Source organism: Carettochelys insculpta, chromosome 4 (genome assembly GCF_033958435.1).
Source record: "Carettochelys insculpta isolate YL-2023 chromosome 4, ASM3395843v1, whole genome shotgun sequence".
Lineage (NCBI taxonomy): Eukaryota > Metazoa > Chordata > Testudines > Carettochelyidae > Carettochelys > Carettochelys insculpta.
Genome location: NC_134140.1, coordinates 100,563,725 through 100,587,939, shown reverse-complemented (window position 1 = coordinate 100,587,939; position 24,215 = coordinate 100,563,725). Strand labels below are relative to the sequence as shown.

Below are 24,215 nucleotides of genomic sequence, written 5' to 3'. Positions count from 1 at the left end.
AAGCTTTTCTATAATAGTTCTGGAAAATAGTTCCTGCTCCACTGAAATAATGGAACTCAGTTTAATGGTTTAACATCCTGGTCCCTCCTGCCAGCCGTTAAGCCAATTAAGTTGCGTTCCATTATTTCAGTAGTGTAGGGCAGGAAGACGGAGAAGAAGTCAGCAGCATCACAGTCTGGAGCTGCAAATGGCTCTTTAAAGAGCCACACATGGCTCCGGTGCTACAGGTTGCTGACCCCATGTCTCCCAGCTGGCTATCAAAATGGTGCCACCACCAGCTTCGTGGACTGGATGAAAAGGCTCCACGGGTCGGATTCTGGCCTTTGGGCCACGTGTTGGCCACCCCAACCTAGAATGAGAAGCCAGCAGGAAAAGACTGTGACTGTTCAGGGGACTAGCCCTTCAACCCTCTTTACTATAGGGAAGGACTGGAAATATTTGGGGTGGGGGTGCTGAGGGATAGGACTATGCTTCAGTGGGAGAAGATCTGCCTAAGCTAAGGAGATGACCTGTTTGACCATTTGGGCAGCACTTTTGGTGGTTGTGCACCTTCTGCTGGTTGCATTTAATCTACTAAAAACGGCTTTGGAAGCACTTGTATGGCATGAAGATGTAAGTTTCATGGTCAAGTCCTACAGCCACAGGAATAAGTCTAGGCTGACTCTGTTATATTTGATTGGAGAAGTATATTTCAAAGCTATTTTCCTAGAGTAAGAGTTAAAGAAATAATATGGTAACAAATTTCCCATTACACTCTGTCCTCTTTGTGATGTGTTGTGAAATCTAAGCGTTCTTCTTTGACCATGAGAGTCTTACCCTGTTGCCCCTAGAGGTAGGGGATGAGGCATATTGATGGAGAAGTGTATTTTTGTTTGTAACCCATACCACAAGTTCAGTAGTGGCCTGGTCCAAGCTCACTGAAATCAGGGGAGTCTTTCTGTTGGATTGGGCCCTAGTTGAATCAAGGCTTTAGTCTTCAGGACATCCATTTTGAATTTGCACACAGCTTTAACAATACCACCGTGCACACTATTGCATTCTTGGTAGTCCATCCTGTTCGACGATAACGTCTTGAGCTTGCACAGGCTCATTGGTTGTGGACTCGCATGTGGCTGAGGAGTGGGGGCAAGGGAATTGTCCTGGCTCTATTGGTGCAGCTGCTGCTGTTGCTTTCTTCCTCTCACGAGCATCAAGAAGGCGTACACGTTGCTGCTCTTCAAAGTTGTCGTACACGTGTTGTCGTACACATGTTGTACGAGAGCATGCCAGCGTGTTCGGTCATTTGCATGCTGCTCTAGCTGATCTGGTTTTAAACCAGCACGAGCAATGTTGGCCTTGATGCAGTCTTTATACCTCTTGCAAGGCCTACCTTGATTCCTTTTGCCCTGGGAGAGTTCACCCTAGAGGAGTTGCTTAGGGACTCTTGACTCCTCGATTCGTATGACATGCCCAGTCCAGTGAAGCTGGGCTTTCAGAATGATGGCTTTGATGCTCATGGTTCCTGCTCTGTCCAGGACTTCCAGGTTTGTAACTCTGTCCTGCCATTGAGTGTGCAGTATTGACCTCAGGCTGCATGAGTGGAAGTGCTCCAGCAGTTTTATATGTTTTCTGTACAAGGTCCAGGTTTCACAGCCATACAGGAGATGGGTCGGGACTACAGCCTTGTACACTTTCAGTTCAGTGGACTGTCGGATATTGTGCTGATTCAACACTCGCGCTCTCAGACATCCTTGTGCCTGGCTGGCCTGACAGATTCTGGCATTGATTTTTTTTGACAAGGGAGCCATCATTGGCTATCGCACTGCCAAGGTACTTGAACTCCTCTACTAGTTTTAACTCTGAAGCGGGGAGAGCAGCAGATCCTGGAGCAGGTTGAAACAGTACCTCGGCCTTTCCTAGGCTGATGGTCAAACCAAAGATGTGTGTGACATCAGCAAACTTGTTGACAATGAGCTGGAGACCAGATTCCTTGTGTTTCAAAAGTGTACAGTCGTCAGTAAAAAGGGCTTCAATGATGAGCCTCTCAAGCGTCTTCATTTTAGCATTCAGATGACGGAGGTTGAAAAGTAACCCGTCAAATCTGTATTTTATGTACACTCCATGGTCCAGGTCCCTAACTGCGTGGCTGAGGACGCATGTGAAAAAGAGTTTGAATAACATTGGGGCCAGCACACACCCTTGCTTCACACCATTGGATATCTCAAATGGATCTGAGGACTTGCCATTTGAAAGAACAAAGCCAGTCATGTCATTGTGTAACAGGTGTATGAGGTTAACAAATCTTCTCGGGCAGCCAAGTTTTGACTATGTGCACACATAGTGTATGTAATGAAGGTAGGTAGGAATGTTTATCCTTGCTGCTCAGAATGTACTTTCTAGATTGGTATGTATTGATTTTTTTTAATCGGTTAATAATAACAAAACAATGCCCTCCAGTATGCTCAGCTCAAAATAAACTAGTTACAGTTCAGAACTTACATTTATGCACAAACTAGCTACACAGATGGTGCAGAATATATACATCTCAGACATTATTTGTATTTAGTTAACTTGCCCAACTAGGGTAAACAGTTCTGGTTTAAAATGGTCATGACTCCTATTTTTAAAAAAAAGTCCTTTTAAGCTCTAGCACTTCTTTTTCCAATCAGTGGTTATAAAAACATACACTATACTGAGAGCTCTGACTTCATCTTGGCTTGTGCTGACTTCCTGTTTCCCCCTGCAGATGCCTTTGTGCCTCTCTCTGAGTTTGACATGTGCTTAGGTTTAGTTTGTCATCTGGTCAGTTACGTCAAAATATTTTCCAACTGAAATTTCCTCTGCCTTTCTGCTTTGCTCTTGGCTGCAGCAGTTAGAACAGATTAATGAGATTTGGAAAGGCTGACTGCCTTGCTTTATGAAGAATTGCCATTGAATTTCTGGAAGAAGATTGGTTATCCTTCGACAGGGATTTTCAGCAGGTCCTTCATTAGTTGCCTTTCTGAGCAGAAGCATGAAATAAGGAAGTTGAGCAGCCGTGGCTAGCTGAGCAGAGGGTCTTTAAAACAGGAAAAAATTCATCAAGAGCTGATGAAAAACTGTAGAGCAGACCCAGTAATGAAAAATAGTAATAAAACCCACAAGATTGCAAATCTGCCTTACTTAACAAACACCTTCTGTTTGAAACTTTTCTAATCTTTATATAAGGTTTTTCCAAAGTAGTAACAATTTGAAATAATTTAAATTATTTGAACTTTAAAGATGGAGGAAATATAGTTTCTTTTCAAGTAAAAATAAAAAAGCAGGAAGAGAAGTACAGCATGCCTCCTACTGTATTAATTTAGATGGACTATATGGTCTAACAGTGTAACAACACTGACAGTTTTAAACAATGGTTGGGGTTTGGTGTATCCAGTCTGCTTAGTGCCATGGAGAAAACAACCATTTAAAATTGTTTTAACCTTTTATTAAAGATACAGAAAAGAAAAAGCTTTTGAAATGTTAAGTATTAAATAAGACTTTCATTTCAGCATCATCCCATGTTCATTTCCCTTTAGCTGAAGAAAGTTTTCGAAGGGGGAAAAGCCACCCTCTCTTTGATGGTATCAACGATTGTAATAATTGTCCTTTTTAGGGAAAAGAGAGGCAGTTAGTTAAGATGGGCTGGACTGGACCTGTCGCTGTTGAAGTCCGATGCTGTTTCTTTGCAGACAGGAGACAAATGAATGGAAAAGGAAAGAGACAAGAACAGCCAAGATAGAAAATGCAGCTTTTGTTTCTAATGATTCACCTTTACTTGCATTTTCACTGAAAGAAACAGGCACAATCTTATCAGCTAATCCAAGGCCTGGCACACTTACACCAGAATCGGGCTTTCAAGGCATTGCTTTCAGTTGGCCTCTTTCTGGTAAAGAAAAGGTTCACAGATGTGTTGCAAAATTAAAGACTTAGCCATCTGAGCTGGGCTTTTATTTGGCAGACAAAAGGAGAGGGATAAAAATAGAGGGGTAACTAAAAGAAGGAAAGGCAAGGGAGGTGATGTTGGGGGTTTTTCCAGAGCGAGTAAAGGGATCCAGATCATCTCTTTTTCTGTGGCTCAGTCTGGTCAGGATATCTCTCAGGATTAGAATAAAGATGCTCCAGGATCACAGGAGACTGTAGGAGTGACAGCCATGATGGTGAAGCTGGTTCCTTTTTCCATTTCTTCCCCTTCTTCCTGTTGGTCTGTGTTTTGCACCAAAGGCTCTTTTATTAAGGACCACAAAAGGTAGTATTGAGCAGAATAGTCCGTTCCTTCACTGTTTTGTCCACCAGTTAAGTAAAACTTTTGACGCACCAATTTTGGTTGATTCATTTGCAGTCTCTCAAAATTCTTGTTTACCAGGTGTGACCTTCCTTAACACAGTCCTTGATTTATTTCAGTAGGCCTTTTTGTTTGGATTTATTCTTCCTTATTGTCTTTATTTTGCACTTTTTCCTATTAACATTTATTATTATAGGTTATTGTGGCATTTTATGAGCTTGCACCTACTTTTTTACAGTTGAGCTGGTAATTAGGGTAAATTTGTAGTTCCAGGTATCATGACATGCTCTTCCCACCCCAGAACTAAACACGCAACACCAATCTAATGGGAAATTACTAAAAAGGATTCTTTCATTTTTTGCATCCATACCCTTTTGCAGTCACCTATCAAACTCATTCTTACTGTTATTTCCCTGTTCTAGAGAGTATACTGTGTGGGATTTTAAAATTAATTATTTAGCACTTATTGGTAGGTGTTCTTTTGAAAGTAAATTGAAAGTATGTGGCATTCCTTGTGAAAGCACTCTTCCACTCCTTTTTCAGGGAGAGCACCTCCTTTTTCAGGGAGAGCACCTTCTTGTTCAGGGAGAGCACCTTCTTTCAAAAGAAAATGTGTAGATGCTCCACAGGTCTTTTTTTTTCCAAAGGAGTAGCCCTCATGGGCTCTGATTTTTTTCGATCCCTGGCCTGTTATTTCAAAAGAGCGGGGACTGTATGGACAGTCTCTTTTGAAAGAGCAGATCACTTTTGATCTGCTTTTTTGTGTGTGAACACACTCTTCTAAAAGAAGTTCTTTTACAGGAGATCTTCTGGAAGGGCTTCTTCTGAAAGATCTCTGTAGTGTAGATGTAGCCTTCCTGCTTTGCGGATTCTTGCCTCGTTTATACACAAAAGTTACATTGCTTTAACAATACTGGGTGCAGTTGTACTCCTGTACAGGAACTTATATTGGTTTAAACTATTCCTGTACAGGATGGGAAATAATATGTAAGGCACATACACACTTGTGTAAGGGTATTCTCACCTTGAGTTGCATTTGTATAACTGTATTGGTAAAAGATCACTCCCCAGCTAAAATAATTTATACTGGTACAAAGTCCATTTGTAGACCAGGCCTAGGTGACTTGTATTGAAGAGAGGAAAGATTTGAAATTAAATTTTAATTCTTAATTGGATAATGGCTCCTGTTGTATTCAGCTGAGGACTATGTGCCATGCAATTGGAGCTGAACCTTTTCAAAGTTGTATTGCTTGGCTACTCGCATATGGTGTGCCCTTTTATTGCCTTGTGGTTGCGCCTTTAACCTGCTGCAAGTCTACTCCATGATGCGCTTCGTCCCCTCCTTGCTGACTGTGACAGTCATATCAGATGTGTCACACTCAGACTGGGATGCTCACATTGGAGATCACAGGACACAAGACACCTGGACCACACAAGATGCTAGGATGCACACAGATTGACTCAAATTTCAGGCAGCATGCTAGGCATGTCACACATACTTACCAGCTGTTGCCGTGTCCTCCCTATGTCAGATAATGCAAACACAGTATACAACATAAGGGGCATGAGATCCCCAGCACTGTGCATAGAGGCTGTTTGCGTCATGGAATATTGCATTACACGTCCTATTTTGTTGTTTGCTGACTGCTTGCCTGGCACTGGAATGTTGTAGCCAGTCACGAATGGGAGTTGAATAACATAATAATCACCAACATTTTTGGTCGCTGATGTACACCAATCAGAAAATGTCTTTGCATCACACACCAAGATCAAGAATACCCAATATTGCTCCAGGGGAGGACTAGGTGCCCTGTTGTAGGATGACAGTATGGTGGCAGATTGGTCAGACTTGACAAACTGTGTGTCCCTTCCCCTTCCCACCCCGAGTTCTCTACAAACTCTGGTGGAGGAGCACAGTGGCCATTGTGATTGCTCCATTCTGGCCTTGCCAATTCTGGCTTTCTCTTTTTCTCTGCCTGTCCAAAACAATTTCCACTCCCATTTCAAACATTTCTGGAAATGCTGAGACACCAGAGTGGTAAACTTAGGCACCCAGATCCATGGACACTACCGTGATGGCATGGTTTTTAGATGGACACCTCCTTTAGCACATTGGCAGTGCAAGACATCATCTTCAGTAGCTAAAAGGACTCCTCAGGGTGATCCTATCATGTCAAATTAGAATGCTTCACCTGCTGGGCCCAACAGCAAGGACTGGCTCTTGGAGCTGCGGGCATCTTCATGCTCTCAAATGATTTCCTCTATTTGAAAACTTCCAGATCAGAGTCTGTGCAGCCACCATTAGTGTTCTCCATTTTCTCATAGGAGGGCATTTGATTTTTGCCCAGCCCTCTCAACCACCCAATTTTGGAAGGGTCTTTTCTGTAAATATACATCCGTTCAGCCTGTCACTCCCCAGTGGGACCTCAGTCTATTCCTTACCTTTCAATGAACTCACCTTTGAACTGCTGGCCTCCTGCCCTCCCCCTCTCCTCTCTCTGAAGGTCACTTTCCTTGATGCCATTGCCTCCGCGAAGACAGTTGGTGAGCAGGGAACCATTCAACTCCACCTTTCACCTGCGATTATGTACATAAGACAGTTTGCCTACTTTGAACTCTGCAAGTCAGGAATCATGTATTGACTATTTGGAGTTCAGTGTTGGTTATTTGACTTCAAGTTTTCGTTTTGGAAGCTTCCACACTTGTTTAGGTTATATGTGTTTTTATTCTCTTTGAATGCTACCATTTCCCCTAAAGTGAAGCCTTCAGAGCTCAGTTAGGTTCCTGCATTGCTGGGGGCGGGTATATGTGTGTGTGTCGTGAGGAGGAGGGGAGAGTTCTGTAAGTGAGCTCAGTGATTCCATCACAGTACTCATAATGTGAACCACACTCTATAGTTTAACATTGTTCAGTTGGGCCCTTTGTGTGATGTGTTCCCAGGAAGACAGTCTCAAGATACAACTATTCTACATCAAGATGGACAGAGCTGTGTGTGGGAGAATTTGGAACAGTGTCCATCTGGCTCTGTAAGATTTTTCATTTTGCTGGGTATCAAAATAAAGTTAGATGTGTTAAGGAGACATTTATTGCTAGTAAATTTCGTATAAATGTCAAGGTAATTACCCCAACACCTTTAGTGGGTAAAATCCTCAAACAGACCATAAAATACTGGGATTTTTTTTCCTTAATACTTACTTGTCCTTATTTGAAGGATTCCCTGTTCCAGATGATCTTGCATTTAAAAACCCTTTCAAGCAGCCATACTGTTACTGTGTGTATACAAGCTTATCTCCTTTTTTAACATGCATGCAGAGGTTTTATCTTTTATAACTTTAATCTTCCAAGATCTAATTGTGGGCTTATTTTAAATGCAAGAAAGTTTCTTTTTCTTCTTTTAATGAAAATGAGTGTAGGGTTTGGGGTTGTTGAGAACAACATATTAATCAAACTGAGCCTTCATGGAATCCTGACACTGAATAAACACCACTTCATGGATATTGGCTGGCTTTGTGCTCTGAGGCTGAATAACAACCTCAAAATGTTCTGTTCATTGGAATCACTCCTTCTTAGTCCCCGAAAACTGCTTCCTCCAAATCCTTTGCTTATGTTGAAATTCATCAGGAGACTGTTCAGGAGGAGGATGTTTTGTTTTTTCACTTACCATAGAACAGAATTTAACTGTTTGTGGAGTAACCACTAAACTGACAGAAGTCCTGTGGCACCTTATAGACTAACAGATATTTTTGGAGCATAAGCTTTGGTGGGCAAAGACCCGCTTCATGAGATGCATTAGTGGGGGGTGTATTCCAGAGGGGTACTCTTTAAATACCCCTCTGGAAACGCCCCCCCAACCCCCCGTCCCCACTCATGCATCTGATGAAGTGGGTCTTTGTCCATGAAAGCTTGTGCTCCAAAATACATTAGTCTATAAGGTGCCACAGGGCTTCTTGTTGCTCTCCAGGGTGCAGACTAACACGACTACCTCTCTGGTACTTGTCACTAACCTGACAGTTCTTAACAAAAGCCTGATGGTCAGTGGTGAAATGCTGCTGCTCGCCAATTTAAAAGAAATGTCATGGATGCTACTTGGCATAGGACTACGGTCAGGAAATTTGTGTGGTCTGTATCAGTGAGGTCTAAAGCCAGGCTGAAATGAACATATGATATGTAAGATTCTTAAGTGACAGCAGAGTTGTTGCAGTGTAGTCGTCTTAACCAGCTTTCAAGAAAAGGGTGAAAATTGTCAACAGGTGGGTTTGTTGCTAATGGTATGAAGTCTACTTGTTGGAGGGAAACAGACTACTTCCAACAGCAAGGTGTTAACAATCTGTCGATAAAAAGCTCAGCTGTCCTTCACTCACATTTATAAAGGGTGAGGGACAAAGATCCATCGTTCATATCTGACAAAGCTGGTCTTTGCTATGAAAGCTTATGCCCCAAAATGTCTCTTAAGTTTATAGGGTACCACAGGACTTCTTGTTTTCCAAGTCCAGTTCTTGTATTTCCAGCTTCTTTAAATTCCATCAATTAACAAATGTTGAAACTAACATAACCCTTCTGTATGAAAATTATCTAATCTTTATATAAGGTTTTCAAAGTAGTAACAATTTGAAATAATTGAATTAACTCATTTGAACTTAAAGATGGAGGAAATATGTATGGAATTAGGAGTGTGACTTCAGAGTGTGGATGAAATGAAGTTTGTGCAAGCACCTCTCTTTTTTGTGCGTTCTAACTGTCTTCTGGACTCCCTGTCACCATGGATAATAGCACCGTTCCGTGTTACCTGTAACCAAAACCCTGCTCATGAATTGCAATTTTGATGCCGTTCTTAAAAGAGGAGTTACATGGGCTTTTTGATGAGTTTGCTTGAAAATTTTTTTAAGAACGAGCATACGGGGTTAGACCAAAGGTCAGTCTAGCCCAATATCTTGTCACCCGATGGTGGCTAATGGCAGATGCCCCAGAGGGAGTGAACAGAACAGGTAATCATCAAGTGATCCCTCTCCTGTGGAGGAGAGGGATCTCGGTATAAGGATGTACTGCTATTTTGGAAAAGAAGTCATGATACTAGCTAGAAGGTGAGACAAATGCACACTCAGGCTTAGCATGTTATACAGAGAGGTCTAACTTTGGGTATGTCCACACTTACCAAAAGATCGACTCCTTCAGGGTCAATCTTCCAGGGTTTGATTTAGCCTGACAAGTGGGGACACACTAAATCGAACCATCAGGGCCCTACAGTCAGCCCTTGTACTCTCCATTCTTATGAGGAGTAAGGGAGTTCTATGGAAGAGTTTCTCCTATTGACTTTCCTCTGTGGGGATTGCCAAAAAAAAAAAACAATTGATCTTCGATATGTTGATTCCAGCTACACACTTGTACCTGGAATTGTGCATCTTAGGTCAACTTTTCAGTCTAGTGTAGACCTGGCCTATGTTAACACATCATCTTGGTAGAAGAGTAGCATGTGTCACATCAGCAGGAAATAGAAATAGTGCAAATATCACAGCTTCCCCAATTCAACTCCCTTTTAATGATTGCTATGATAGGCTAAAGTCAAAATGTCACCTGAAAGCTTTGCAGGATTTCAACCATTCGGGAGATTTGAGGCTGCTAAAAACCTGCAAGAAAATATAATCTTGCAGTCACGTAACTGCTGAAGAACTCAGGGCTTTTCTGCCCCGGAGAATAAAGTAAAACAGAACAAAAACAGACCTTCCCCTATTCACTGTAAATGCCAAGGAAAAAAAAAAAAGCATGCAGCAGTCTGCACAGAACGGGCTTGTAGCTCAAAGAGACAGCATCCAGCTGCTCTGGGCCTCAACTATTCATCATGATCATTTGCAGATGAGGAATCTGATAATGCTGATCCAAAAAGTCCTTATATAACTAGAGAGGCAGTTTTCTTTTTCTGGCCTGCTTTCTTGTTTAAAAACAACCTGATACACTGAGAATCTTCATCAGAGCCTATTTAGAATGAGAGATTTTTTTGTCCCTTTTTTTCCCCCTGGATCTGTGAACCCAGCCCATCAGCAGTCTCACTGAAGTGAACAGGGCTACTGACTTTAGTGGCAGTATTGGATTCTATTACAATATGTGACAAAATTACAGGCATTGTAATATCACATTGTCTGAGGATTTGTTTTCATTTATTTAACTGGGAAAACAAGATATTTAACAACAAAAATAGTTACCTCTGAACTCTGCTGTACAATAGCATTTCTTAGGCTTGAAGATGATGTTTAAATTAAGTAGTTTTTAAAAACTCAAGATAAAGTACAAGGCAATAGTGTTTAAACGCCCCCAGTGTAAGAAATTATTTGTACATCAATATATGCTCAGTTCGGTGTATATGGTACCACAAGCTTGAAAGTGAGGGTGGAGAAGAATATTGCAAAAGCATCATATGCTCTGTTTTACAGTTGTAAACACATGTATTGATGTATGCATTAATTCCTGACTGTTCCACTCAGAGAGAGACTGTACCAGCTGCACTATTACTGCAAACCTACAAACAAGAATCTTGCAGATCATACTAATGCTAGAAAAACTTTTCTTTAAAGCAAGCTGTTCCATACTGCCCTGCCACTGTGCTTTACGTGTCACCTGAAGGCACTCCTAACGATCTGGGCATGAAAAGGTAGTTCAGTTTCTACACCAATGGCTCCTCTGTTGAAAGCCAGGAGGAATGCTACTTGTACTAGAAATTGGACTGTATCCATAAGTGCATTTGACACAGGATAGCAAACGGACATCAGATGGTCATGAGTGTTAAGTCATAGTTGATATTGACCAAATTTAAATCAATGGCTTCTTAGCAATCCTATGAAATGCTTAGTCCATTAAGTATTATTTTTAACAGTCTGGTTTACAGTAAAGAGCAAGACAGTGAGGATATTGAGAGTTCTTCCTTGTTGGTTTGTTTTCATAATAGTAAGTAATTGTTTGAAATACAGACATTTGATTTTTCCAGTCTCACTTCAGTCCCTAGGGCCAGGAGGCCACATCACAAAACCACTAGCACATTTGGCAGGCTCAGCAGAGGGGTTAAAAAAAAATGAATGGAGTTGGTTTCTCGCCATAATATATGATACAGGACATGAAGGTTATGTTTCAGGTGTGTTGTTGGAGCAATAGATGACCATTTCCTCTTCCTGCTCTGATTCAGCAAACCACATAAGCATGTATTCAAAGATAATCCCATAGTAAAGAGTTTTGTTGGATAGAGATGGATATTAAGCATGTACACAGGTGCTTTTCTTCCATTTTGGGGCCTCCGCAATTCTATCAGCCAAGTAGCCTTCATGATCAGTAGACCATACTTTAATTTTAAAAAATATTTTCTATTCCTCATAAAACGGAAATGTGGGAATTATGATGCAGAGATGAAATCTTCACTTGGCTTCTAAATGAGAATAAATGTCACTATAACCTGACCTAACAACACACGGTCATCTTTGTACCCAGTAAAGGGACCAAAAGAGGGAAATTTAGTATGCAGAGAAGACTGCAAAAAATTTGCAAGTAAGGATTTAAGGTTTTATAAACAGAATGCTCTGTAACAAGATGTGGATAATGGCATACCACTACATGAAGCTGGAATGATAATTTTTTTAAAAAGCTGTATTCTTCTCTTTGTACAGGGACCTGAATTGATGAATAAATATGTTGGTGAATCTGAACGAGCAGTCAGAGAGGTGAGAACATGTGAACTGCATGTGAGGGCCCATTGTATGTTGTGCTGGATGTATGATCAGGTTTCAAACCCTCCTGTGGTAATGATACTGTACATTGTCTGGTTAGTTTAAGCTTTAAACAAGCAAACCCTAACCAAACACAAAAAAAAAAAGAAAAAGACCACTCTCCTCTTCACCTGAGATTTTTGAGAAGAAATTAAACTGTTGGCTTTTGTGGTTTTGTTTGATTTTTTGAGTGTGTGTTTTTTATTTTTCGAGAGTGAGTGGAGTGAGTCAGGCTTATAGTGAAACTTGCTATTGACGCTATTTTACGTGGCGAGCGCTATTTTGAAGTTGAAATCGACATAAGGCGGCGAGATGTTGAAGTCGCTATCCTCATGAGGAGATGGGAATAGCGCCCTACTTCGACGTTGAACGTCGAAGTAGGGCACGTGTAGCCGATCCGCGCCCCGTGACATCAAAATAGCGGGGTCCACCATGGCGGCCATCAGCTGAGAGGTTGAGAGACGCTCTCTCCAGCCCCTGTGGGGCTTTATGGTCACCATGTGCAGCAGCCCTTAGCCCAGGGCTTCTGGCTGCTGCTGCTGCAGCTGGGGATCCATGCTGCATGCACAGGGTCTGCAACCAGTTGTCGGCTCTGTGGATCTTGTGCTGTTTAGTGCAAGTGTGTCTGGGAGGGGCCCTTTAAGGGAGCAGCTTGCTGTTGAGTCTGTCCTGTGACCCTGTCTGCAGCTGTTCGTGGCACCCTTATTTCGATGAGGGCTGCTTTGGTGTGTAGACGTTCCCCTGCAGCGCCTACTTCGATGTAGTGCTGCCCAACGTCGACGGCACCAGCCCTGGAGGATGTGTAGACGTTATTCATCGAAATAGCTTATTTCGATGTCGCTACATCGAAATAAGCTATTTCGACGTAGCATTCATGTGTAGACATAGCTATCATGATGTAATACAGCTTCAAAGTAAGTCCAGTTTTAAAAAATTGGCCACAGGGCGTTATTCTGCCTTTTAGCTTTTGGAATTCAATCACGATGCTTGAATGCATAAATTTTTTTTGTCCAGCAATTATGCAGACCCCAGTAAATTATTTATTGTTATTTCTGTAGATCTTCAGGAAAGCCCGAGCTGTGTCACCTTCGGTTCTTTTCTTTGACGAAATAGATGCCTTGGCAGTTGAAAGAGGGAGGTAAGGAACACTTACAAAAATACTCAACATTCATTTCTGTTGTGATAAGTTACTTTAAAAATTGCCTTGTTAAGATCCCAGGTGTATTGTCTTTCTGTAAGTCTACATGATACATGTACTCCATTTAAGTTCAAAGGAGCTCTTTAATTGGTGCCAGCCCAGCAAACTGAACTTGGTCTTTTGAAGGTAAAGTGGTGGTTTCTTCATCTCACATGGCATTACCAGTTATAAAGGTTCTTCAGGCCCATCCCATAAGCTTCAGTTCCCTTCAGTGGCTGGGATCTGTAGTACATGCTATTTAGTAACACGTCGTACCCACTGCTAATCTCTGATGGGGTTCCACAAATGTCTGAAACCAGCCGATGGTAGAGGAGAAGTTGTGCTGCACTTTTCCCTGCCCCTAGCAAAATCTCTCTGCTCCTATTGACCAGAAACCAGCCAGTGGGAGTGAAGAGGTTTTGCTGGGAGTATGGGCAGCACATGTAGCTTCTCCTGCCCCGTCTCTGAAGCACAGAGCATTCCAGGGAGCAGCTGGCTGCTTTGAGCGGCACTGCTCTGTGCACAATGCAGGACAGATTAAAAGGCTTGGCAGGCCAGATCCAGCTGTGGGCTATACCTGGCCTGCCCCTGCTGTAGAGGATACATGCAAAATGTGCAGACAGGTATAAAAGATGTCAGAGTGACTTTTCAGCAACTCAAATAAATTATTTGGTGTGTGGTGACAACTTGTGTTTGAATACAGTTGTATTCTAAAATCTTTTACAAATACATCCTTATTAACTGCTGAAATTTCAAAAGTTGAGATATGGTCCAACATATCTCCCTCTCAATGTATCATTTCTGCAACTAGGAAGTTTCTAAAATTGCTGGAAATGTTAACAGTATGATTGTAAAGCCTTAGAATCACCAGCCTGGTTATCACAATGGGCATTGTAAACATAGATTTCGGAAGAAAGTCAGAGTAACAAATTTACACATGGTAGAAATGTGAATATATTTAATGTTTAGAAACTCTACTTCAGCAAGAAGAATTTTTTTGGTGGGAGAGAATAAAGAACAGTAACCAGCTGGTTTAGTCTACACCCTGAGGCTCTGAGGTTTTCTGGATTCTTTGGGAGGAGCGGGGGAATAACCTAGCTTTCCGTACCTTCGAGGGGACAAATTAACTTGGGACAGCTTGCTGAAGTATGTGGTATGACCTGCTGTAGTCATGTTGTATTGGAGACATCTGGTTTTGGAGCTTTAGATTTAGAAAGAACAGGGTGGGACGCACAAATATTTCATTGTCAAATCTGAAGCAGATGGGAGGTAAAATATGTAGCAGAGTTCTCATAAAAATGATCACAAATGAAACAATGTAGAAAACCAGACAAGGCACTTATTAGAAGAGGCCTGTTTTTACAGGCCGATTTTTGCACAGTAGGAATTTGCAAATGCATTAGGGATGCTAATGTTTTGCAGCCTCTGGAGATCCATTTGCTATATTATTACTAACCAGACTGAAGGAAACACCTGTTTATGCCCTCTCTTCTCTCCACGAGTTGAACTGTTTTCCTCTATCCTGATGGTACAAAATACTGTGCTAGAATTTTTGTAAGGATCCCCCACCCACTTTTTAAATTCTGTTTAGAAATTGTCATATTTGTGGACTCTGTTTGTACAGAAAATGAGCGAGATCTAAGGAGCTTGCAGGCAGGTAAACTCTTCTGGTGCTGCAAGTTACTAATGTGGCAAAAGTATATCTCCATGACAGGCATAGGAAATCATAAACTGTTAAGCTGCTAAGGTAGTTTTTTCATATTTATAAGTAGTATCTGTAAATGAAATAATACTTTTTTTAATTACTCCTCACACTGCAACTTATTAGTGTTTTCCCCAGTTTAGAGCTGAGAAAGCTGAAGCAGAATGACTGACATGACTGAGGTCAAATAGTAACAGACACTGTTAGAAGGGGGATTTGAACTTTGAAGTCCCTTTACTGAAACTATTAGAGAATGCTTCACATAAATGGGATTGCCCAAATTAAGATACATAGTACTGCAGTGTTATGGCCAGTCAGATGTACAGATTGCTAGTCCAGAATTACATCATTTAACACACACTGTCTGTCTCTGCTGTGGTTCTTTGTAATGGTTTAATATTACAGCAGAGTTTTGTAGAATGCTCCTTATTAAGACTGCAGTATGTTCACAAAATGTACTAACAAACAGATGCAGTTGATAATATATTACAAAATTACCGCAAACAATGAAGCTAAACGAAAATAGTGGCCTTTGGAAATTTATCTTTTGCCTTTAATAACCATTCGTTACAAGGAAGCATTGAAAGTACTGATGTAATCTTACCCGTTTATCTCTTATTATCAAATAATAAGTTTTGAAATGTTAATTCTCCTTTTGTCAAATGAGCAATTTTGTGATTTGGTGCCAGGTATTCATTAAGATGTCTTCTACTTGGTAGATCAAAAAAACAAAATAAAAATAACAGTTGAAAACTTGCAGAAAATCTATAATGAAAATACAGACACAGATGGCATTGCACAGAATTATAGTTCATAAAGCCTGGATCTGTGGCTCATATCCAAGTTTCAAAAATATCTTTATTAATTACCTAAAAGGTCTAAACTGCACCAGTCATTTCACAGACAGTACCACATTGGGAGAAGTATAAAAACCAGGAACATCTGGAAGTAATAGGCAATAATCAAGAGATTAGAAACATAGACAGAAAATACTAAAATGAGATTTGATTTGCAGAAATGTCACTTTAAACATATGGGGGGAAAATTATCCAATGTAAGTAACAATCACTGTGAGTGAGACATTTGGAAATCAGTAAAGCAAGAGGGCTTGAGGGTAATCATGAATATAGTAATTATGGATTTGCAATAGGACATCAAGAAAAGACTGATTTAGTTAAAACTGCACACTCGAAATATAAAGTTATGACCAAGGAGATACTGTTTCCTTTTTATTAGGCTCTAATTCTGCCCCACTTAGAATATTGCTCCTCCTTACCAAGACTGTACTGGCATCTGAAGGAAACAGAGAGAAAAAAAAAAACAGGCACTGGAAGGTTTGAAATTGAAATATCCGTAGGCATATATAAAGGGAAGAAGATAAATCTGTAAATATATGAAGGGTGTAAACAAGGAGAAGTTATTTACTCCTTCCCATAACACAAACTAGGGGTCATCTAAAGCAATTAATAGGTAGCAGGTTTAAAACAAACAAAAGGAAGTATTTCTTCACACCACAAACAATCAACCTATGAAATCCCATACCAGAGGATATTGTGAAGGTCAAAACTATGAAAAGTTCAAAAAAGAGTTAAATTTATGCGGGATAGGTCCATCGATGGCTATCAGCCAGGATGGGTAGAGGTGTCCTTAGTCTCTTTTTGCCACAAGCTGGGAATGAGTGACAGGGAATGGAACATGGCCAGGGCGGAATAACTGAGAACATTACAAGGGGCTGTGTGTAGAAATAATGAAATTAACTTAAGACATGGAAAACTTCTGCTGAAAAACAATTTTTGTCAGTGAGGTCTCTTTTGCTGTAGAACAGTCACATGGAAAGTGGTGGCAGTTTATTGCTCGGCACATTTCACACCAAACTGGACAGACCACAGATTAATGTGCAGTAAGGGAACTGGGATAAAGAAGGACTAGATAATGGAATAGATGATGTTCTTGGAATACTGTCCCTGTGGGTGCTCCACTCTGGATGTTGGTGTGTCCTTGTGCTGGCACGCAGAGATTCTTCTATAGCTGTGGTTTCCTGCATCACACTTGCTATAGTGCCTCCTCATGCTATCCGGTGCATGCATGGTGCAGGCCACTCTGTTCCTTCTCTACCATCCTCAGCTGCAGACGGAGCTTCACTCTCTCTCTCTCTCTCTCTCTCTCTGAAAGACAAAAGAGTTTTGTTAGTTAGGTAGTTAGCATTTCTTCTGCCCTTATCCCAGTTGTTTCTTCTGTTTGACATTCAATTTAAAATAAAGAAAAGGTTTAGTTAGTGTTAGAATCAGTTGCAGCATCGTCGCCATGCTGGGCTCCCTGGGCTTCAAACGATGTGCAACATGCAGAGAAGCTATGCCAGCCTCTGACAGCTTGCCTCCTGCAGCAAAGGGTCCCCAAACCCAATCTTGCATCCATTGCTCCAGCCTCACGACATGGGCCAGGAGGGTCCAAGCAAACACGTTCAAGACTTATCTGTATGCAAAGTCCCTCCCAGCACCATCTCCTGAGCAGCCCTCTGCCTAAAAACTGGCATGGGGGACCCAGTGTGTGGACTCTGCCTGCCCCTCTACCTAGTTTGGCACCCCATCAGCGAAGGCAGGCTCTTCTCCGGCACAGTCCTGGACTCTGGCTCCATCTGCTTGGACCATGCCCGTTGAAAGGACTGCTGCAATGTCCACAGCACCATCAAAGCTGGATTCACTTTGGAATGAGCCTCCAACATACAGCCATTCCAGTGTTGTTGGCACCCTCGGCACCACTGGCTTCAGCTGCCTCGAAAGCTAAGACCTAGCCCTCAGTGCTGGACCTGGAGCACAAGCAGCCCCGTTCCAAGTGCCTGCGCCATTTGCCGAAGGCGCTAGACTTGGCACCATGCAAGTCCAGGGCCATGGAATTGCCCTACTCTTGCATGACATTGGAGAAGGCACCGAAGCAGCACTGAGGCACTGCTTCACCAAAGTCCCTGGCAGCAGAGCGTGGCACAATATCTAAGTGGCTCCATGAAGATTCGCCACCAAGGGTGCACATGGCACTGGTCCCAGCAGCACCCTACTCGCCTCACTTTGTGTCTCTGGCGCCGTCCACATTCCCATGTTCATCGAGGCGCTCGGGGTTCTTGCACGGCTCGGAGACCAAATTGCTCACTGTGGGGGGGACGGTTCCAACTGAAGCAGCGTCTTTTTGATCACAGCACTCTAGCCCCATGCACTCCAACTGGGCTTACTCACAGTCACTGTCACTGTGGTTTGCACACTGTGACCTGTATCCTCAAGGGCCTGCAGCAGAAAATGGAGGACCTTCCCTATGATAAACATCATCTGTTTGTGGAGAAGATGGATGAGGGCCTTCACTCTATGAAGGATTCTTGCACTATGCTGTGTACATTGGGCATGTACAACCCCCATTCAAGCAGGCCTGGTATTCTCCCTAACTAAGATCACAGGAGCAGTTCCAGCAGCGACCGCAATGCTTTGAACCTCACCAATGGTACAGAGCCCAGCTGTGGTGACCCCACTGGCAATTGCACCAACAGCTCACGGTAGCCCACGCTCAACAACCTAAGCAGCAGTTGTCAGGGTGTGGTCAGCAGCCTGAGAGACCTTTCTGCTCCAGCAATTGCACAATATGGGCACCATCCATTCCATTAGTGCCTCTGCTCGTTTTTTACCCTACCGCTGGGCTGTCTTTACCTCTGACTGGTGGGTCCTGGAGCTAGTGGCCCAGGGTACTCTCTCCTGTTTACCTCTACCCCCTCTGCCCCCCCCACACCATGTCCCTCTTCAGGGACCCCTCTCACAAGCATCTCCTTGAGTAAGAGGCACACTACCTCCTTCATCTGGGCACTGTTGCACTGGTCCCCGTGGAGTTTCGGGGCAGGGGGTTCTACTCCATGTATTTCCTAACCCAGAAGAAAAATGGGGTGGAGGCCCATCCTCCATCTCCAGGAGGCTCAACAAGTATGTTCTGTATCAATAGTTCAAGATGGTGTCTCTCGCAACCATTATTCTGGCACTGGATACAAATGATTGGCTCTCATCTCTCAACCTGCAAGATGCCTATTTTTTATATCATGATCACCCAGCACACAAGTGCTTCCTTTGTTTTATGGTGGGATCCCACTGTTACCAGTACTGGGTACGATTTCGTTTTGACTCTCTACCACACCCCTGGTGTTTTCCGCACACACCTGTGTGTCATCAGATGTGGGGTCATTGTCCTCGGATGATTGTCTGGATGATTGTCTCATAAAAGGGCTTGGGGTTCCACATAAACTACAAGAAGTCCACACTTCAACCCACGCAGTCCCTAGAGTTCATCGGGGCTCACATAAACACTACCACCACAAGGGCCACTCTCTTGCTTCAAAGATTCCAGGCCCTGCTCAATCTCATCCTGGTGGTGTGACTGTCTCCCACCATCATGGTGCGCATTTATCTCAAGCAACTAGGTCATATGGCCGCTACCAGGTATGTACTCAAGCTGGTCAGACTTCACATGTGGTGCCTGTAGTCCTGGCTGGCCATGTACTATGCCCCAGCTAGGGATCTGCTGTCCAAATCCGTGGCCCTACTGTCGCACATTTTCAGCTTCCTTCAGTGGTGGACATGTCTGGACAATGTTCTTACTGGGGTGCTGTTCCACCAGCTACCCCCTTCTATTACCCTTATTACATATTTCTCCCTTGGGTTCTCATACAATCCAGGGCAAATGCTCCTTCACAGAGCAAGCCCTCTATATAAACGTCTTGGAACTCAGGGTGGTCTACTATGCTTTCCAGCATTTCCACCAGCAACTCGCAAGCAGGTCACTCAACATCCTCAAGGACAACACCACATGCATGTGTTATATCCTTCCGAAAGGAACCCGCCCCCCCACCCAGTTTTTGAAAGCCCTTCTTCCGATCACCAGAAAGATCTTCCAATCTTGAAAACTGAGGGGGGTCCATTCGGAAGGTCCCGTCTCCACAGGCGGCGCGTGATTCGAAAAGCTGCACTTTTGAATTGCCACGTCCGCCATTATGCTAATGAGGCACTGCATATTTATTGCAGCACCTCATTAGCATCTTTCAAACCTGCTCATTAACATGCCCCTTTTGAATGGAAGGGGCATGTGTAGACCCAGCCCAAATGGGTTGTGCACTTTCACTACAATGTTTCCTTCCCTTCCATTGATTGACAAGCTTCTGGTTAAGGTCAGACTGGATTGGGCTTGCCTCATACTGATAGCCCCAGCATGGCCAAGGAAAACTGATTATGCTTCCCTGTACTGGCCTATTCTCCTTGCCATGACCTTCTGTCTCAGGAATTTGGGCACACCCTTCACCACGGTCCATTATGGCTGCGCCTCCACACATGGCTCCTTCATGGTTCCAGAATGCTGAAGTCACATGCTGTGAAGGCGTAAAGAGAGTTCTCGATAACAGCAGTCAGGAGTCCACCCATAAATCCTAACTCTATAAGTGGATGCGGTTCTCTCAGTGTTTGGGTACTAATCACTCTATGCATGCTCACACCCTTCCTGTCCTCCTCAACTACTGTTGCATCTGTGCGAATCAGGCGTCACCCCCAGTAATGTCTGGGTGCATGCTGTGTCATTGGCAGCATTTCTCCAAGCGGAGGATGGGATTTCCTTCTTTGTCCATCCCTTCACCAAACGTTTTCTGACGTGTCTGCAAAACACCTTTCCATCAGTACATTCTCCGGTCCCTATTTAGGACCTTAATTATGTACTCAACTGCCTCATGAAACTGCCCTTTGAACCTGTGGTGATGCATTCCTGGCTCCATCTGTCAATAAAGGTCTCATTTGTTAGTTGCCATCACATTGGCCAGGAGGGTTGAGGAGCTTGCTGCTCTTATGGCTGAACCTTCTTATACCATGTTTACCCAGGATAAAGTCACTTTCCGCCCTCATCCTACATTTCTTCTTGAGGTCTGTCACCATTTCACATCAGCGAACCTATCCACTTTCCTGCGTTCTTCCTGAAGCTGCATATGTGGCATGGCTCACTGTGGGCATTCGCCTTGTACAATGGTCATACAAGACCTTGTCGCAAGTCTCCTAGGATCTTCCTAACCTTTGCAGAACAGTCCAAGGGCCTGCCTGTTTCATTGGCTGTCCACGTGGATCTTCACCTATATCCACAGTTGCTGTAAACTGCACTGAAGGGAGCTTTTGAGTGCTGTCACTGCCCGTTTCTCAAGAATGTACCCTGTACGGACATGTGCAAAGTGGCAACATGGTATTCCAACAGCACATTTGCACAGCACTACATTCTCTCATCTTCTAGTGCTTCCTCCATTAAAGTGGCTCAAGCAGTTTTGTTGGCTGTAATTGTTACTGGGCTCCAAACCCATCTCCAAAGTGCGACTACTGCTTTATAGTCACCTAGAGAGGAGCACCTGCGGGGATGCAACTCGAAGAGGAAGTTACTCACCTTGTGCAGTAACAATACATACTCCACTTCCCTCCCTCCTTCCCCTGCTTTGAAGTATTCTGCTTTATTTGCTAGGGGAGAGAAGGAACGGAGAGGTCTCCGCTACTCATGTGCCAAATAGCACGAGGAGGCCCTACTGTGCATGCATGATGTGGAAAATAACAGCTACAGAAGAATCTCTGAGCGCTGGCATGTGCCCAAGGGGGGACACATCTCGAAGAACCGTTGTTACTGCACAAGGTGAGTAACTTCCTCTTTTCCATCATTTCGTAGTTCTAAAATGAGATTCCATTAGCTACTTATGTTTTTCTCAACTTCTGTAAGATAGTATTTTAACTGCTTGCCGAAAATTCTACGACATTAAGGTCAGGGACATACAGCTGGTACAGTTACAAAAGTGAGCAAGGAGAGTTTGGTTCCAGTAATCCTTTCCCCTTTCAAAGCTTAACATTCTTAAAAAGTGCCTTGCTGCAGAGAATTATGGGTATTTGTTATTCCTTGGTATCCAGACTATGTAAAACCTAATTCTTCTGACCATTAGAGGTTGCCAAGAGGAAATGGTTCAGTAATCTGACTTGAAAGTGATAAATGAACATGGCTCTGTGTAAATGCAGCACAGACACTCTGTTTACTGAATTTAAGAAATCTATGTTCTTTGGAAATCGGACATTGTTTATATATGTAAATGTTTGGGAAATAGACTTGTTTGTTCCTTTTCTTGTTTTTCTTATGCGAGGTAACTTTTTTCCTGTGGTTTCCAAATCTTTTAACAGAAGACATAAAGCATTGTAGGCTGGATTGAAAGACACAGTTTAAGAACAACAACAAAAAGATAATTTAAGATCAATATTCTGTCAAAGGCTGAGATAGTTATTAGGCTGGCAGAGTGTTTTATTTGGGGTGATGAAGAGAAAGAGATCTTGGTACCCATCCAAAGAGCAATACAGTAAAGGTATTTGGGGGACACTTTTTTTTTTCATGTAATCTGTACATAGATTGTGTTAAAATGACAAAACCGTTGTGGGAAGCTAAAGCTATGAATTTGTAAGCCAGAGTTTTCAAACCTGTAGACTTCAGTGAGAAATTGGATTGCTTAATGCTCTGAAACTAGGCACTCTATTGAAATGCCAAAATACTGGTTTCCAATCTGAACTTTTAGACATCCAGGTATGAAATGTTTCATCGTGGAGGAGTGGAATCTTCTGTTTACAGAGCGTGGCATCTTAATAACAAGGGCTGTTGTAAATCTTCTGTCTTTTAAACCAGAAATGACTGTCTTTCTGAAAGACAGGCTATAGCACAAACACAGCTTGCTGGGCTTGCGGAAGTCCCTGGATGAAGTCTGTGGCCTGTATGATACAAGGGGTCAGATTGATCAAAATGCTACCTTATTGCCTTAAAATATGTGAGCTGGATGTGTGCAAGGCACAGTGCCCTAAAATGGGTAGAAGGTTCCTGGTAGAGAAGCCTTCCTGTAAAGGGGGAATGTCCACTAGCACAAGTTACTGGAGATGGCCCAGCCCTGCTCCTCTGCTTCATGCCCCACTGTTGGTGTGGATAGGTGAGTGTATGCCTGGTAATAGATGGGAGAGGAGGTGTGGAAGAGCAGAGCTGAACTATGTTTGAGTCTCAGCTGTTGTAAGGAACGCTCTGCCAGCATGGTAAGTTGCAGCAGGACCGCTTGTGCTCTAACTTACAGGGAGAGAGTGTAGCCCTGAATTGAGAGAGCCTCAAGTGATTGACTGCCATTGCCATTTTCCAGCACGTGTGAGCTCCATTTGGATGTTTTGGAAAATCCAGGCCTTAGTTGCTGCCTAAACTCTTAATGAGCTGGAGTTAGCTTCCATTTAGCAAGAGTGACTAGAGAAAAAGTTTGTCTGAGCATGATTTCTATCTGAATGCAGGTTCCAGGCCTAATGACAATTTGCAAAGCGCTAGTGTTTATTTTTTTAAAATAATGTCCTCAAAAAACAGGACAAGAATTTACTTTGGAACAGCAATATTTACAAGTTGTACTGTCCACATGCTGTTTAAATTTAATCAGTGTCTGACACCACTGTGTACTCTGTAAAATTAACTAATGGCTTTTGTCTGGCATAAATGCTCTGTGGCGAATGCCATGTCTTCAATATTCTTTAAACTCTATGGCTATGTCTACACTACAGAATTTTGTCAGCAGAAGTTACTGTTGGGACATATTTCCCGACACAATCTCTGTTGACAGAACGTGTCCATGCCTAATAGAGGCTCCCCCGTCAATGCCCTCTGTCGAGATACAGCGGCTGGACTGCCCAGCCCTTCATTGACCGAATGGCCACTCAGAAGCTCTGCAAACAGGGCTGCCTTGTGAACTGGATGTCATCTGTTGACAGAGGGCCCCCCCCAAGAGTGACTACACTATTTTTTGCCTACAGATTCTGTCAACAGAGGCATTATGCCTTAACTCTCCTGAGAAAACTGCTGCATTCTGTTGACATTTTCTGGGCAGAACACATTTGTAGTGTGGACGCTCCATGAGTTTTGTCAACAAAACCCTGTAGTCTAGATGCAGCTTATCTCTAAATTTCACTCTCACTTTAGCAGGCAGCATATTTTCAATTTTGTAGTATGAGATTCTGTTTCTCTGGAAAGCAGTAGGGGCTTTTATTGCCATGAATGGATGGGACTCCTAGTCCCTGATCCTACAGTCATTTAGCCCATGAGTAATTTAACTGGCTTCAGTATAAAGTTAGGCACATGCTTTAGTGCTTGCAGGTTCAGGGCCCTTGTTCTTATAAATGTATTTATTTTGGAAGAAAAGGGAGACCTTAATTGTATTTAAAACCAGTTAAATAGCTTAGTTTTAGTTTATAACCCCACTGGACATATATTGCC

The 24,215-nt window shown here is 42.8% G+C and overlaps 1 protein-coding gene across 4 annotated transcripts in view; it reads left to right on the top strand.

Moving 5' to 3' along the window:
* Positions 1–24,215, top strand: part of AFG2A (AAA ATPase AFG2A) — a 269,455-nt gene that overhangs the window by 48,717 nt on the left and 196,523 nt on the right. For all 4 annotated transcript variants that reach the window (XM_074993342.1, XM_074993343.1, XM_074993344.1 and 1 more), the window contains exons 12-13: positions 11,929–11,982; positions 13,086–13,165. In XM_074993342.1, coding sequence (XP_074849443.1) covers positions 11,929–11,982; positions 13,086–13,165 — 134 coding nt within the window. The remainder of the gene's footprint in view (positions 1–11,928; positions 11,983–13,085; positions 13,166–24,215) is intronic.